Source organism: Lynx rufus, unplaced genomic scaffold (genome assembly GCF_022079265.1).
Source record: "Lynx rufus isolate CCGP_SWC_20201006 ecotype Redwood Valley unplaced genomic scaffold, mLynRuf1.p SCAF_3, whole genome shotgun sequence".
In the NCBI taxonomy this organism is placed as follows: domain Eukaryota; kingdom Metazoa; phylum Chordata; class Mammalia; order Carnivora; family Felidae; genus Lynx; species Lynx rufus.
Genome location: NW_025814845.1, coordinates 176,971,648 through 176,987,641, shown reverse-complemented (window position 1 = coordinate 176,987,641; position 15,994 = coordinate 176,971,648). Strand labels below are relative to the sequence as shown.

The following is a 15,994-nucleotide window of genomic DNA, read 5'->3' as shown; positions in this document are numbered from 1 at the left end:
CCCCTGCTTGCTAGCTCTGCTCTCTCCCTCTTAAATAAATAAATAAATAAACAAACAAACAAACAAACAAACACTTTTTTAAAAATACCCAAACTGGTTACTTTAGGAGGAGAAATGTTGATAGCCTGCGCCAGGGTGACTGCGGGGAGTGTGGAGGGGGTGTGGGAGGGAGCAAAAGGTTAGGGAGCAGAGTGAGCAGTGAGGAGGGGTCAGATTGTCAATACAGTCTGCAGGCAGAACCCAAAAACTTTTCTGGCAGACCAGGTGGGAGGTATGAGGGAAGGAGAGGAGAAATGAAGAAAATAAATTGTCCTAGTGTCTTAGTGGTAAATGTGTGTCCATCACTACCAAGAATGAAGAATATTAGGTGGCATCATAATTTGTCGGTGACTCATTCAACAGTGACTAGCTAGGGTCTTTTCAGTGCCTTAGGTGTTAGAGACACATCAGTGAACAGGATGGGCAGAAAATCCTAGCTCTTGAGGAGTTTACATTCTCCAGGATAGAGACAAATAATATAGATCTCTATATAAATATAACATGTCAGATGATGGTAAGTGCTAAGTGCGTGGGGGCAGGGTGCGGACAAGGGAGGAGGAGAGAAAGTACCGGAGGAATTCATATGTGGTTAATTCTTAGAACTTGTTGAATAATACATGGCATTTATTCCTGCATCTATTTCTTTTTTAACAGCTTGATACTGGGAAATACATTCATTTTATCAATTTGACTACCATGAAATGGAATATGGGTTACATACTTGGTATTTCTAGATTCTTTTGAGTATTGGAAAGAAGAATTAAGAATGGTGCCCGTGGTAAGGGTGGTGCCCCTTTGGCACACTGACAGTGTTCCCCATGAGGATAGCAGAATATTTTAATAATCAGTAGTAAACTGCACTTGGTTAAGACAGTAGTCATTGCAGACGATTGGGTTTCGGCATCTACTTAGCATCACCTCTATTTAACCTACTCAGGTTGTCCTCATTAGGGCTTTTCACTTAGAACACCATTATAGCAATCATATACTGTATTTTTAGCATCTTATATAAACTTCCCCACAAATGCCCAAGTTATATAACCACCCCCCCCCCAGACTTTCCTCCAGCCTCTCACGGAATTACAGTAGGGGCGAGGAAGTGCGTGTGTTGGGGGCATCCCTGTCTTGTGACAAAAAGTGTTCATGTCCCAGAGACTGGTTCCCCCTCCCCTGGACAGGGCTGGGCGTGTATCAACAAAGTGTGCTTCCTGATACCCTCCTCTTCTATTCTCAGCCTTCCCTCTGCTATTACATTTTCATCAGGTGTCACGTTGCTGTGTTCCTGAGCTTGGAAGGCTCTCTGCCTCCTCTCATTGTGTTCAAACAAACCCCTGGGGCTCAGCTCCAGAAGTAGAGGCACCCAAGAGATCGTTCCATTCCCTCATTTTACGGATGGCAAATGAGGCTCTCTCGGGGCAGCCAGACGACTTCCTCCCAGACACAGAGGGACAAATACGGTCAGCACCAGGTCTCTGCATTGCCTCTCCATTATGACTTCCATTAAACCAGGAGCTTCTCAGATCTCAGTGTTCTCATCCACATAAAAATAAGGGGTAGGAGAGGTGATCTCTGAAGACCTTTTCTTCTGTGCATTATGTACAGATATGCTATTAGGTGTATACTGATTATATTGGACTTTAGAGTTTATGGTTTCCAATGCATTGACTAGGATGTAACCAGATGAAATAAATCAGGAAGAGGACATCATTTTGCTTGGCTCTTTAAAGCTCAAATTCAGTCTTTTTTAATGGTAAGAATGTGAAGAAACAAATGGTAAATTCACCCACGGCAAAAAAAAAAAAAAAAAAAAAAGGCTCAAATACACATCTTCAGCTGACTCGTGTCCAGGAAAAGCACTATGTTACGTTATTCTTAAATAGGAGTTTACCTAACTATATCAGGAAAAGTCTCCTTCTGGTGTGGCGGGGGGAGGGCAGGGATATGAACGGAATGATGGTGATAAGCATTTTCCAAATTAGGAAACAGATATGCTTTTCTTCTTACTCTCTTACATAACTGATCTATTTTAGAAGACAACACTAAAAAACTGAAATGAAATACAAATCTCATGATTTTACTACTTGGTTAGCTGAGACAGAAGCAAGTAATGCTCGGTGGAAGAGAGAGGAGAACTTCACCCTTAGTGTTCTCCTCCTGGCCCCCGGGGGGGTATTTCACCGGCTCCCTCTTCTCCAACTGCAGCCTGCAGGGTGAGCCAGAGACCAAAGTCCGAATTTTAGAACGTGAATGAAGAAAGGTACTAATTTTCCTCTCCTCTTAATCTAAAAAGCAGTCACATCAAAGTGCATATCCTCTTGTGGTGGCACGGAATGATGGAAGAAGGACCTGTCTCGAGCCGGTGATTGTCTTGCCCCAGACTTCCTGTTTCAGAGGGAAACTGTGCAGCACACAAAGGCCACAGAGGCAGTACAGCCTCTTACATAAATAAGTTACATAAATGAGAACCAGTTATGTAAATGTATAAACCAGCAAACATGAATTATAACCATTCACAAATGCCAAGGAGATCACGGCAAGATTCCTCCCACAGTCCCATTTTTTTTTTCCCCTCTCACATTATTGTAATTGTACCACTTCATTTCACACCAGAATCAGATGTGGTTATCTGTCACATTTATTAGGGAGAGAAGCTCCAAAGGACAAATGATACTTCACACTATTTTCTGAACCATACATTTTACTTTTGGGGGAAATTCCCTAATAAAACCAGATTTGAACTGTATGTGATAAGAAATATAAGCATATTTATGAATTTGTTATACTTTGTGTATAATCATGAACTTATGTATGAAGTATTTACTATTGTACATTTTGCAAGCTGTTGTTAAGGACCGGAATGTATCACAAAAACTCGATATCCACCTACATATGGATATTTGTTTAACCACTTAGGGTTTCAAGTCTTAAATGAGTATGTGAGCATCTGTGTGAAGTCATTCTTCTGCTTATCGAAGGGGGGTAGTACCATGGTAGGGAGGTTAGCATTAAATTCAAGGTTATGCTTATGAATTAATCCCAATATTCCCCACCTCAAATGATGAGGAGTTGCTCCTGTATCTTGGCCACAGTTTGTTTCAGGTGCCATGTGGATGGTACATGAACCTGTTTGCTTCTGTGTCCTGTTGGAACAGAAGCCTCAATTTTTCCTCAGCTAGCTTTTTCCTTGTTCCTTTTAGGGCAATAGATCTACATCTTTTCTGAAGTTACAGGATTTGCTCATTGTGTAGTAAAAACATATGTAACTCAAAGCAGTTTTGAGCCCAACTGCCTGTTCCATATAAAGAAGGCTGTTAATTAAACGTTAGCCAATTTCAGGCATAGCATGCTCAGGTTAACATTCCATTTACCAACTTCCTTTATTTTGAAAATCTCATGTAATATATTTCTAAGATCTAACATAGTAGTAACCCAACAATGAAATGAGAGAAGAGAGCAGGGCCTCTGTATATTATTAGCTGTGTGATTTGAGACAGGTAACCTTCCCTCTCTGGGCCATTGTTTCTAACCATTTGAAAAAGGACTAAAAGTTCTAAGTCACTTCCAGCATTAACACTCTAGGAGCCTATAATTAAATCTGTATTTTCAGCTGAGAGCTTTACACTCGCTGACATCAAGTTTAAAGGAAATATAATCCATTATACAAAACCCAGATTGTCTTTTTTCTTCTGTTGGCAATACTTGGGGTGTAGTGGTATTGTGACCGCCCTATGAAAACTATTCATCCTGGTGTCTTCTCTTTAAAAATGCCAAACATAGGACTTAGCCAGCTGTGGAGCCCCGAATGAGATGTAAAGAGTACGTCTGATACCTTGGGAACCTGTGGGCTTTCTTCCTCGAGGTGGGGGTGGGTTTTAAAGTGGAAAAGCAGCAGTAACTTGCCACCATAGAAAACTGTCTTGCCCTCTGGAGGGAGTCGGCTCAGAAACATGGGTGGGGTTATTTTGTTTCTAAAGTTGACCTAGTCTAGACTTGAGGAGTCACAAAGTCATCAGACTGACTTTGCGCATTCCTAGGCCCTCTGCCTCTACATGTCCATCTGTAACTTGGGCATAAAAAAATGCAGACGTGCACCTGACTACTACTCCGGGAGGCTCCCACCGGCCAGGAAAAGGGGGCGAGTCGCCACTCAGGAAGCCCGGTGTGTCAGGAGACTGTTGGTGATCTGGGCTTTAGTCCCGGGAGGCCAGACGCCTGGCAGAAAAACCGCCCACCAAGCAAGCATCAGGAGAGAAGCCTTGGCAGGTGAGGGTAGTTGTCCCGCGGATTGGCGACAGGGGCGGAGGCCTGGGTTCCAAGAGGCTTTGTTCAATTACAAGCCAGGCCCCAGTTTCGGGAGAAGCCAATTAGATCCCCGCTGGGGGATCATCTGACCTCGCGTTCCTCCCCAGGAGGGGCTTCGTAGGGGGCGGGGCCAGGCGCGAGGCTCCTCCGGGACCGGGGCGCCGGCCGTGCGGGGGAGTCCCGGGCGCTTTAGCGAAGCCCCGCCCCGCCCCGCGCCCGCCAGGCCCCGCCCCCGGGGCTTCCCGGGCGCGCGCCGCCCCGCTGTGTCCGCGCGCCACGCCCCCCAGCTCGCGGGCCGCGTGCGGAGCCGCGCGCCCCGGAGGCTCCGCGACCGTGGCGGCGGGCGGCGGCGGAGGAGCAGCCCTCCGCGGGCCATGTCTTCTCCGGTCGTGGCGAGGAGCTCCCCCGGAGGGAGCCGGGAGATGGCCCCCACGCCGCGGAGCCGGGGCCGGTTCTGGGAAGTGGGCGGCGGCAGCGGCGACCGGCTGGAGCGCGCGGCGGCGGAGTCGGAGCGCTGGGAGCTGCTGCTCCGCCGCGGCGAGCTGCTGGCGCTGGGCGGCCACCTGAAGGGAGCGCTGGAGGCGTACGCGGCGGCGCTGCGCCGCGGGGCCCCGGTCAGGCCCGAGTGCCTCGGCACCTTGGTGGACTGCCTGGTGCTCAACTACCGGCTTCGCCACGGGCTGGGCTGGAGCGCGACCCTCGGAGCGAGCGCGGACCCCGGCGCAGGCGGGCTGCTCAGCTGCCTGGGCTGCCGGGGCTTCCTGAGCGAGCCGGTGACCGTGCCCTGCGGCCACAGCTACTGCCGTCGCTGCCTGCGGAGAGAGCTCCGCGCCCGCTGCCGCCTCTGCCGGGACCGGCTGCCGCCCGCCGCCGCCACAGATGCTGAGGGCACCACCCCGCGGCCGCCGCCTCTGGCCGCCGCCATCGCCGCCTCGGGCTTCAGAACCAGCGTCGTCCTCAACCACCTGGCCGAGAAGTGGTTCCCGGGCCAGCGGGAGCGAGCCCGCGCGGCCGGCCGGCTCGGGGAGCTGCTGCACCAGGGGCGCTACCGGGAGGCCCTGGCCGCCGCCTGCGAGGCGCTTCGAGCAGGTGACCGCGCGGGGATGCGGCGTGGGCCCGGGCGACCCCACCCTCCTTTCCCCGACGGGCTGGCTGCCCGGCGTCTCTGCCTCCCCGAGGCTGCCTGACTCCCGTGCGTGGGGTTTCGGGGTCCTCGAGGGTGTGGGAGGGGGCGGCGCCCCGGGGTGCTTCGGTCACAATGGGGATCGCCTTCGGAGCCGACTGTGACGCGGCGCGGGGAGGGGCGCGCAAGGCTCGGGGTTCCCTTGGCCGCGGCCCTGCGGTCTGAAGCGGGCGTCCCGAGCGGAGCGGGTGGCCCGGTGGAGGCCGCCGGAGCGCGGGATGGGGTGGAAGTTGGGCGAGCCCGAGCGGCCGCTCGCTTCCTGCCTCGCTCTTTCCGGTAATTGGCCGGCCGGGCCGGGCCGGGCCCGCCGCCGGCAAACGACAGCCGGGGCGGGGAGAGGATCTCCCCACCGGAGGATAGGCGTGCAACGTTTACCGTCGTCTCGCACGAAAGTCATTGGGGCAATTGAAGCCGCGGGAGGGCAGAATTGCATAAGCTGGGTGGGGGGGGGGGGTTGTGTAACGGGTGACGTCCGGTGGGCGTGGCGGGAGCTCGGCGCCCGCACCCAGCTCCGGGAGGCCCCGCCGGCCACTGGGCTTGGGGCGGGTGTCGGAGCTGCCCGGGGGTGTTAGGTCTTACCTGAAACGTCTGCAACCTTGGTTGCTCTTGATGGTTTACCTGCCTATTTCAAATAATACTTATTTCATAAACACACGTGTGCTTACTTTCCGAGCACTGCTAGTTCTCGGTAAAGAAAAAGAGGTAGTCTCTGATCGAGTTCTTTGACACGCTTTTGTTTGCCTTTCCACTCTTGATCAAGCTGTGGGGAAAAGCCTTTTAGGTCTTTTGTTTGTTTCTTTGCCTCCAAGAAGCAGCATTGGCTTCCTAACCTAGGTTAGCACTCCTTAAGGTGGTTTCGGGCTGCCAAAGGGGACCCTGCCGGACTTACCTAGGTGAAATGAAGACTACTTTAAGTCAATCGGTGGTTCTCTACCAGAGGTATTTTAGCAGCCCCCCCGCCCCGGGGGACATTATCGAGAGCAATATCTGGTGATAACTGGAGACACCCCTTGTGGGTGTAGTGCTGGTTGGTACATGTGGTGGGTAGAGGCTAGGGATGCTAACATCCTACAGCGCACAGGACAGCCTCCCGCACAGTTGTCAGGCCCAAAATGTCAATAGTGTCTCTGTTAAACCTTGTGTTAAATAAGTATATTGCAAGAGTAGTGTCTTTATTGGCATGAAATAATGCTTGAGGGAATTATCCCCGAGAAAACAGACGTCTAAAATATAAACCGGTATTAGGTAAATTTATAAACTGTGTCACCAAAACGATCTTTTTGCAGGTCTTTTATCCTAAGTGCTTAGTCATTTTGAACTAGTGACAATACATTGAGTTACTTAATACCTTTGGACTTCAAAGCATAAACTTGGCACATGTTCATAGTCTTTCAGTATCTTTATGGGAAGTGTAGGCAGTTATAAAATGGAATAGAATGATAGAAGGAAAGAGAACAACAGTATTTGGAATACAGAATTCTAATACAGACAGCTCTGCCTCTCTGGGTAAATGGAGCATGAGTAAGGAAGCACAAACCATCTAGGCCATGGGCCTCATTTCAACAATGAAGCAGAAGCTAGGGCAGTGAAATGACTTGTCCAAAGTCACACAGCTAGCTGGTCTTAGAGGCAACATCATATTCTCCATTTCTCCTAAATGTTGCACCAGGGCCCATTCTGCCCTTATAGCTCACCCAATGAAAGTGTTTGATATAAATTTCCAGGGAAGTTTCTTTCTCTCTCTCTCTCTCTCTCTCTCTCTCTTTCTTTCTTTCTTTCTTTCTCTTTCCTTCCTTCCTTCCTTCCTTCCTTCCTTCCTTCCTTCCTTCCTTCCTGTCACTCGTATAAAACAAAGGATGAAACTTATGGACAGCACTATGCGGTATTAATTACTAATTTGACCTCTTAAATTAGACACTTCATAAAAATTCATATCCTAATCTACAGAACAGTGAGCACATTTACTAATTAAGGTCTGGCTTAATATTCTCTAACCAGTAATCTTTTAATTAAGGAAGACTCTGGGCCTTGGGTTAAAGACATTTTTTTTAACAGAAAAAAAAAAAAAAAGACCTTTCTCTCCTTTTTCCAATTTGCATGGACTGCCCACGGGGATTTTGCCTATTTAGCTACTTAAGTCTTACTTTGGCAGAACTAGAACTCAAGTCTTTTGACTTTCACCTCATTAGCTTCTTTTCCCTTATTCTCTGAGGTCTTTCAAAAGTCATGAATTCCATACTGAAAAGTGTGTCTGAATGTTACTAATGAAGAAAAATTTTTTTCATCCCTTAAATTTTTAGTGCAAAGTGGGAAGGAAAAAAAAAAAACCTTACAGCTAACAAATTGCAGTTGGTCAACTATAGATACCAAGTGTTTAACAATATATGGGGTAAATGAAAATGTTTAGTAGAGTTATATATCTGTATTATTAGGCTTTGACTTTTCAGAGTCAGCTAGTTCACTAGATAGGCATTTGAAATGTGTTTATATAATTGTACAGTTCTGTGGTTACTAATGATAGATACTTTTCATTATTGCTGATGAGAAGAAAGACCACTATAATTTCTTCATAGAATTCTTATGATGAAAGAACTAAATACTATTAACTAGAGAAAGATAATCTAGTCTACAGTTAGCCCACACCCGTCCAAATTTATCCCTGTTGACAAGAAAGGCAAGCTTGAAAACCTTTGCCAAAATCAGAAGTTTCCCATTGAGATTACATAAGTTTCTGTTGAATTGAAATATATTTAGATAACATTTAATCTATTGATCTTTTGGTATTAACTCTCAGATGTTTCATAACTTTGTCTCTTTAGTATTCAGGAATATTATGTAAAAGTCTTTTCTACATGGAATCTTTATACATAAGAGCCTATTGAAGTGATCTCACTTTGCTATGCTATTTTCCTTTTATTTTTAATAAATTTGTATGCTGGCTTGCCTCTTCCCTGTGTACACCCGTCTCACCCAAAGAACCATATAAGTAACAGTTTGAACTGATTAAAAGAAAAAAATAAAGGTCATAAGGGGGAGAATAGTGTATTTAAAATACTTGTAAATTTTTGTCTTTAAAATTAATTATGTAGTTCTTAACCTGTTAAGCATTTAAAAAAAATTTTTTATAGGGGCGCCTGGGTGGCGCAGTCGGTTAAGCGTCCGACTTCAGCCAGGTCACGATCTCGCGGTCCGTGAGTTCGAGCCCCGCGTCGGGCTCTGGGCTGATGGCTCAGAGCCTGGAGCCTGTTTCCGATTCTGTGTCTCCCTCTCTCTCTGCCCCTCGCCCGTTCATGCTCTGTCTCTCTCTGTCCCAAAAATAAATAAACGTTGAAAAAAAAAATTTTTTTTATATCATTTGGTCTTCACAAAGAATCCTCGGAAGGAAACTGAGGCATCTAGAAGTGGAGGTGCAGTGTGGCCTAGTGGTTAAAGCTAGCTGACTGCCTCGGTTTGAATCCCAGGGCAACCTTCCACTTACTCTCTGACCTTGGGCCTGTTGTCTAACCTGTCTGTTTTGGTTTCCTTATCTGAAAAAGCGAGAATGGTATCTGCAAGATAGATACCAGTAGTAACAGCTACCTAGGGCTGTTGGGAGAATAAATGCCTAGTAAATAGTAACAAAAATGTTTTTAAAATATGAAAGTTGTGCTACAGCCAGAAGGCGATTTGGCTAAAATTAAAATCTAAACTTTGTAATGTCAAGTCCTGTTCTTTTCTGTCTACCACATTAATAATAGTACCCGAGTGAGGGTTGAATCTTGATTCTAGCCTGTATATGTGAATTAGTAACATTTTTAGCATACATTGATAAAATACAGATACTGCAAGGCTTTAGTTATAAAAAGAATAGTCAGATTATACGTATCTACTGAATACATTTAAAGAAGATATGAAGGTGTTTAATATCTTAACTAGGTTAATGTGAAGAAATTTCAATTTATTTTATCAGTAAACTTCTGCGTGTCCTAACTTAATCTGTAAGACACTTGAAACTGTAAACACTTGGACGTTTATATGATGTTTCCTAGTTGACAAAATATTTTCATTTCCATTATCTTAACTGATCCTTAGGAAAGCTCATGTGATTTAGGAGGGCAGCTTTCGCATTGCTAATTCACAGACTGAAGATGGGAGCTCCAAGACTTTTCAGTGACTTTCTTGAGGCAAGTAAATAACCAAGTTGGAACTGAAAGGTAGAAGCAGTGGATATTGCTTCTAAGACTAAAACTTATATAAAAAATTAGCATATAGGGGCCCCTGGGTGGGTCAGTTGGTTGAAAATCTAACTCTTGATTTCAGCTCAGGTCACGATCCCGGGGCCCTGGAATCCAGCCCTGGGTCGGACACCCTTGGGCTCCGCACTTAGTGTGGAGCCTGCTTAAGATTCTCTCTCCCTCTGTCCCTCTCCCTCTTTCAAAAAAAAATTAGCATAAAATCAAATCTCAAGTATCCATACTGTCTTTTCAGCAGATACTTACTGAGTACTTAGTACATAAACGGCATTGTTTTAGGTGCTGGAAATATAGAAGTGAACAAAATAAAATATCTGTCCTTACAGAATGTGTATTTTTTTGTGTGTTTCCTTTAAAATTGTAGCAAATCGGTATTTATTGAAAATCACTACAACAGGGGTTTATATTGCTAAATTGACTTCTAACAAACAGACCCTATAACGGGGTAGATCTTTGATTCATCCTTTCTTTAAGGATGTTACTTTAACTTAAGTTTGAGGATTTTTGCAGTGCCTCAGCATCACTACAAGGATCAGTTAAATGGCATACTCTTATTGGTACAGAAGATGGGAAAAGGGGTTATGTAAATATTATATTTTCTGTTTTAAATAATGCCATTTTTTATCTTTTTTGATTCATCAGACAATGAAAAATTTACCAAAACTCCATTGTCTTAGATTTCTAGTTATTTGTACATTAACCTTTGGTATATTCAGAATTGTTTTTCTGTTTAGTGGAATATTTCTAAGAGGCTTAGATATATTCGTGTGAAATTTTAAATGAATTTATATAGTATTCTACCACTCGCATTGGAGAGATATTTTTCAAAATTGTACTGTGTTTTACTGTACAAGATGAATGACTTAGACTCTAAAATGCAATATGGAAACTTCTGTTCAGATTTCCCCCACTTTGGTAGGATAGGATCAGTCTTTTTTTTTCTTCTCCTCCCTCTCTTTTTTTTTTTCTTCACCTTCCTCTCTCTATCTCTCTCTTTTTTTTTTTAATGTTTATTTATTTTTGAGAGAGAGAGAGCACGAGTCAGGGAGGGGCAGAGAGAGAGGGTCTCAAAGAATCTGAAACAGGCCCCAGGCTCTGAGCTGTCAGCACAGAGCCCGACACAGGGCTCGAACTCACCAACCATGAGATCATGACCTGAGCTGAAGTTGGACTCTTAACCGAGTGAGCCACCCAGGCATCCCTCTTTTTTTTTAACTTATTTATTTTGAGAGAGTGTGTGTGTGCATGCCACGTACATACATTAGGGTTTGGGGCAGAGAGAGAGACAGAATCCCAAGCAGGTTCCATGCTGCCAGTGCAGAGCCAGATGCGGGCCGAACTCCCAGACCCAGAGATCATGACCTGAGCCAAGATCAAGGGTCTGGCGCTTAACTGACCGAGCCACCCAGGCGCCCCTCTTCTCCTTTTGTTCAGTCTGCACTACTGATCCCTAAAGATGTTGCTCACTGGCAAAGATCTATTTGGATAAAAGAAAGTACTTTTCCTAATGCCTTGTATCAAGAGCAAATCTCACTGCTATCCAACTTATTTAGAAATGTTTTGTAATACTAACGTTTATTGAGCATTTGTGTGGCAGGCATTGTGTTGTCAACATGTGTGGTCTTACGTAGTCTTCACGACAGTCAGAAGATGTGTCACCAGCATTCTCTAGGTCCTCGAGGAGACTGAGGTTTAAAGAGTAAGATAGACTGTCCAAAGTGGATCTCAACCAGATGTTCTGAATCCAGTGGTTATGATCTTAAGTATGCCAGTTACTATTCCTGGACTTTATTAATCACTGCCTAATAACTTGTCAATTGGCAGCTTTTAGTTTATGATAACAAAGTCCTACTATACTGAACTTGAAAAAGTAATCAAAGCAAAGAAATTTGGCATTTTGGTTAGCTGCTGAAATTGTTGAAATAGCTCAATACAGAAATCCAAGAAAAAAAACACTCCGAAGAACAAGTAAAAGATTATGAACATGGAAGGTTTATTCTTATGCATACACAATCTAAGTAATCAATAAGTATATATTGTAAAGGTCAAACTTATTAAAGTTTAAGCCCATTAAAATAAATTTTTTTGTATTTTTCCAGGAAACAAAAATACATAGCTTGTGGGAATATAAAATAAGTTTTTATTAAAGGAGGGTTAGCAGAATGTATTGAAAACTTTGCCATTCATGTTTGTAGACTGTGACTAAGGAAATAAGCAGATAACGTAAAGGCATACAGATAGATGTTCATGATAGTACTTTTTATATTAGCAAACATTGGAAGTAAATGCCGAGTTGGACATTTTTAAATTGTGAGCATGGTAGAATACTTTGCGACCATTAAAAATCATGTGAATTTAATGACATTGGCAAAAAAGCAGGTTATAAACTGTATATATGGTAGATTTCATAAAACTATAAAATTACAAATGTAATCTACACACAGAGGAGAAAGGTATGTTTTATGCCAATACTAGTTATTTCTTTATGATGGGGAGAAAGGTTTTTATTTCTTAATATTGTATATTTTTCAAATTTTTATAAGTAAACATTTTATAACTTTTATAATCTGAAACAAAGTTTCTTGAAGATGAACTAAGGAAACAACCCATAGACCCATTACTGACCATTTACCCCTAAGGATTAGAACAAAGATGAGGAATTGGAACTCCAGAGAACATTCCTCAGCCCATGAAATTCCTCAGATTGCTAAAGACCTGATTTCCTCAGATGTGTAGCAGAATTTTATTTCATTTTTTTAATTTGCCTGATGACTCATGATATTACTAGGTCTAAGAGAAAATGGGAGCCATGAATTAAGGAGCATAAGGGGACAGATTTTAATGAATTTCCCCTTGTTCGGCAAACATTTAGCAAAGCCGGGATTTGAGAACACAAAGACAGGAAATAATGGAGGGAGCTCAAAAATAGATTTTAAAATGAATGCAGTGCACATAGAGTGAAGGAACATGATCATACAGCGAACACTTGCAAGGTACCAAGTCTGTTGTGTTTTGCATACATTAACTTGCACTGGAGTAGTCCTGGGAGGTAAATGCCGTTGTCTGCATAGAAGTGCAAGCGAGTACTCTGGAGCCAGACTGCCTGAGAGAATCTTGAATCCTCCACTTCTCAGTTTTTATATCATGGGCCAGGTACTTAAATTCTGTGCTTGGTTTCCTTATCTATGAGAATGTGGATAATGCTAGACCCAACTAGGATTGTTCTGAAGGTGTAAGTCATCTAGAATAGTATACACCAAGTGGTGTTTCTTAAACACAAATAATTTTTTTTTAAAAATCCTCAATTTCATAGCTGAGGAAACAGTACAGAGGTGTTTGGCAGTTTGTCCCAGTCATGCCGAGCAAGTGGAGGAGCCTGGAGTTGAACCCAGGCGGTGTGACCTCAGGGCTGCCGCTCCTGATCCTTGCGATGTGCCAAGTGAAGGCGGGCTCAGGCTAAAGCATCTTGAGAAGAGACTGCTGAGCGGAGTCGTGCTGGATGAGAAACCGTTCCCCAGACCATGGGGCAGCAGAGTGGCACTGAAGCAGAGCTGTGACAAGGAGGGACTTCTGTGAGCAAAGGAAGGAGGCATGAAATAGAATGGCACGTGTGGGGCAGGGTGAGCTTAGGTATTACTGGAGCCCAAAGGGGGAGGTTGACCATGCAGGAAGAAAGGCTGGAGGGATGGGCAGATGCCGGGTGTGTAGGGATTGGTCTGTTGTACTAAATACCCATCTGATCTTGTGGATGGTGAGGATATAGTAGGGTAAAACCGGATGGAGGCAATGAGAGCAGTTAGCAAGCTGTTGCAAAAATCATAGAGATGTGGGTCTGGATCCTTAACAAAAGCTGTTAGCAGTAAGATTGGAAAAGACCAGGGTCAGATTGAAGAAATGAAGGATGTAAAGTTGGCAAAGTCAAGGATTTGCAACAGTGAACTCCCTCTCTCTGAGGTGCTGGAGCAGAGGAGGGGGTCTTAAGGAGGCTACTGGAAGCACCCCAGCTCTGGGTGAGCAGTCCTTTGCGGCTCGGGGTTTTAGATGCTTTTGCGTTGACTACTCATTCTTGGACTATTTTGGCACGCTGCTCTCCGTTTTCTGAACTCCAGTTGTGTTTGTCAAATGAGGATTACATGATCCCATTTCACAATAAAATAAACATTTCTAATTAGATTGTAAGCTCTTCAAGGGATAAAATGGGGATAAAACAAAATCTTTTGAACACCTACAGGGTCAAGCCTTGTGCCAGGACTCTTCATTCTTGCCTGATGATGAATCATACTGAGCTTTCACTTTCCATGTGCTTTTGTTCAGAGATAATGGTTTCCAATTATGTTACTTTAAGAAACAAAAGACAAAATATTCTAGACATGTCTTTTTTATTTGGGAAGCATGAAATATTTTCCTGAGATACTTAGTTCCAATTCTTAAGCATCAGCTGAAAAAGGCCAATTTCATTGTTGAGACTTACCTGTAGGAAAGCAGTCCCTTAAAAACTAGAGTAAACCAAGGAGCTCTTGGGGAGTTTTATTAGTGGGGTTTTTTTGTCTTTTTAATGAGGCATTATGGGTCTTTATGCCCTTTTCATGATGAAAGCTTTAGTTGGTAAGCATACATTTTTGAAGGCTTCAAAGATGAATAGCTTTAAAAGAAAAGTCAGATTAATTTTGTCTAGATGCACTGAAAATTAGTTTCTGGCTCAGACTTCAGTTTTACGATCTGTGTACCTACAGTAATTGATTATAGTATCATATAGGTGAACCAGCCAACCAAAATTCTGAATGCTATTGAATACTACTTTGGTTTCTCAGGTAAAGATGTAGAGGGTAGTAGTGAAATTATCGACAAAGCTTTTTTCCTCAGAAATACTTGAAATTAAATCTGTTTTGGGATGATCCAATACCAGTGTTTGCAAATGGCAGGAATTCAAATTTTGACCTCTTAAATTCTCACCCCATTTCCTCCAGAATCAGGACCAGTGTATACCCTCCTAAGTTTGAGCCTTGGTTAGTCTTTGTTACTAGTTTGAGCCTAAGACAGTCTTGGTCAGTCTTTGTACAGTGTGCACTAGTTACATATATGGTTGTTTATAAGTAAGGACTTAGAATTTAAGGTATAAAAAAATTAAGATTTATCATAGCATAAGATTTATCATTGAAAGATAAATCTTTAAACATCTAAGACCCGTTTTTCAAATTTGTATAGAATGCCCTATTTTAAGAAAACATTCATTTTCTTTAAGGTGATTATTCATATTATAAAATATTTCCAGTACTTAAAAACCATCATTTCCTGTGCTCACAATGTCTACTTAATAGTCATGTGATAAAACTTCCAGGTAAAACTCAACATATAAGTGGGTTGCACCTGTATTGTACTTTGGTGGTTATTGGCTGGAATCACTAAGTCAGTTCTTAATCTGGTATGTATTTTGTAGATTATACAATAATATTTTTAAAATAAACCTTTATAAAACATGTGTTTCAGAGCCCAGCGATGTGACTCTCAAAATTTACCGAGCGGAATCATATGCTGGTCTCCAAGAGTTTAAAGCAGCCATAGAAGATTTAAATGCAGTTCTCTTGGAACTGCCAAATTGGCCTGAGGTAAAGTTACTGTTTCACATTTGCATACGTTTCAAGTTTAACCTGTAGGGAGCATGCATTAAGTTATGGTTATAAGTTTTAACAGAATAGATTGATTGACTCTTAAAGTATATGGAGCTCTAGAAATCTAGGGTTAATATTTTGAGTGGATGGCTATCTAACAATTTTTTTAATTATAAGAGACCTCTATTTCCTAACTAAAGAACAGCCTGAATTCAGGCACAGAGGGAAAAAAAAAATAAGAGATCTTGTTATACAGAATTTCGTCACATAAAACTGGTCACATTGTAAAGGTGGAGCCAAACTGAAAACTGATGAAGGAAGTTTATTGATGGAAAGAGAAGAGGTCCTTCAGGCTGTAATTTGAGGCATAACGATGAGGATCAGATTAGGCAGTGATTTAATGCAGTAAATGGGAACAATGGAGGTTGCCTTGCCCATATGGTTTTAAAAAAGACTTGAGGCAAGTATATTATAAGTAATCAGTTTATTAATTCTCCTTTTTATTAAATTGCCAAGGCAAATCAGTTCATGTCTCATATATGTCCTTTTAAGCCGGAAGTTACTATTTTATATGATTTCTTCCCGTTCAAAACCATGCTTTTGAGGACACAATAGTAAGGATGTTGTAA

The 15,994-nt window shown here is 43.2% G+C and overlaps 1 protein-coding gene across 1 annotated transcript in view; it reads left to right on the top strand.

Moving 5' to 3' along the window:
- Positions 1 to 4,653: 4,653 nt before the first annotated feature.
- Positions 4,654 to 15,994, top strand: part of LONRF1 (LON peptidase N-terminal domain and ring finger 1) — a 37,942-nt gene continuing 26,601 nt past the window's right edge. The window contains exons 1-2 of the mRNA XM_047091041.1: positions 4,654 to 5,430; positions 15,244 to 15,362. Of these exons, the coding sequence (XP_046946997.1) occupies positions 4,716 to 5,430; positions 15,244 to 15,362 (834 nt within the window). The 5' untranslated portion in view covers positions 4,654 to 4,715. The remainder of the gene's footprint in view (positions 5,431 to 15,243; positions 15,363 to 15,994) is intronic.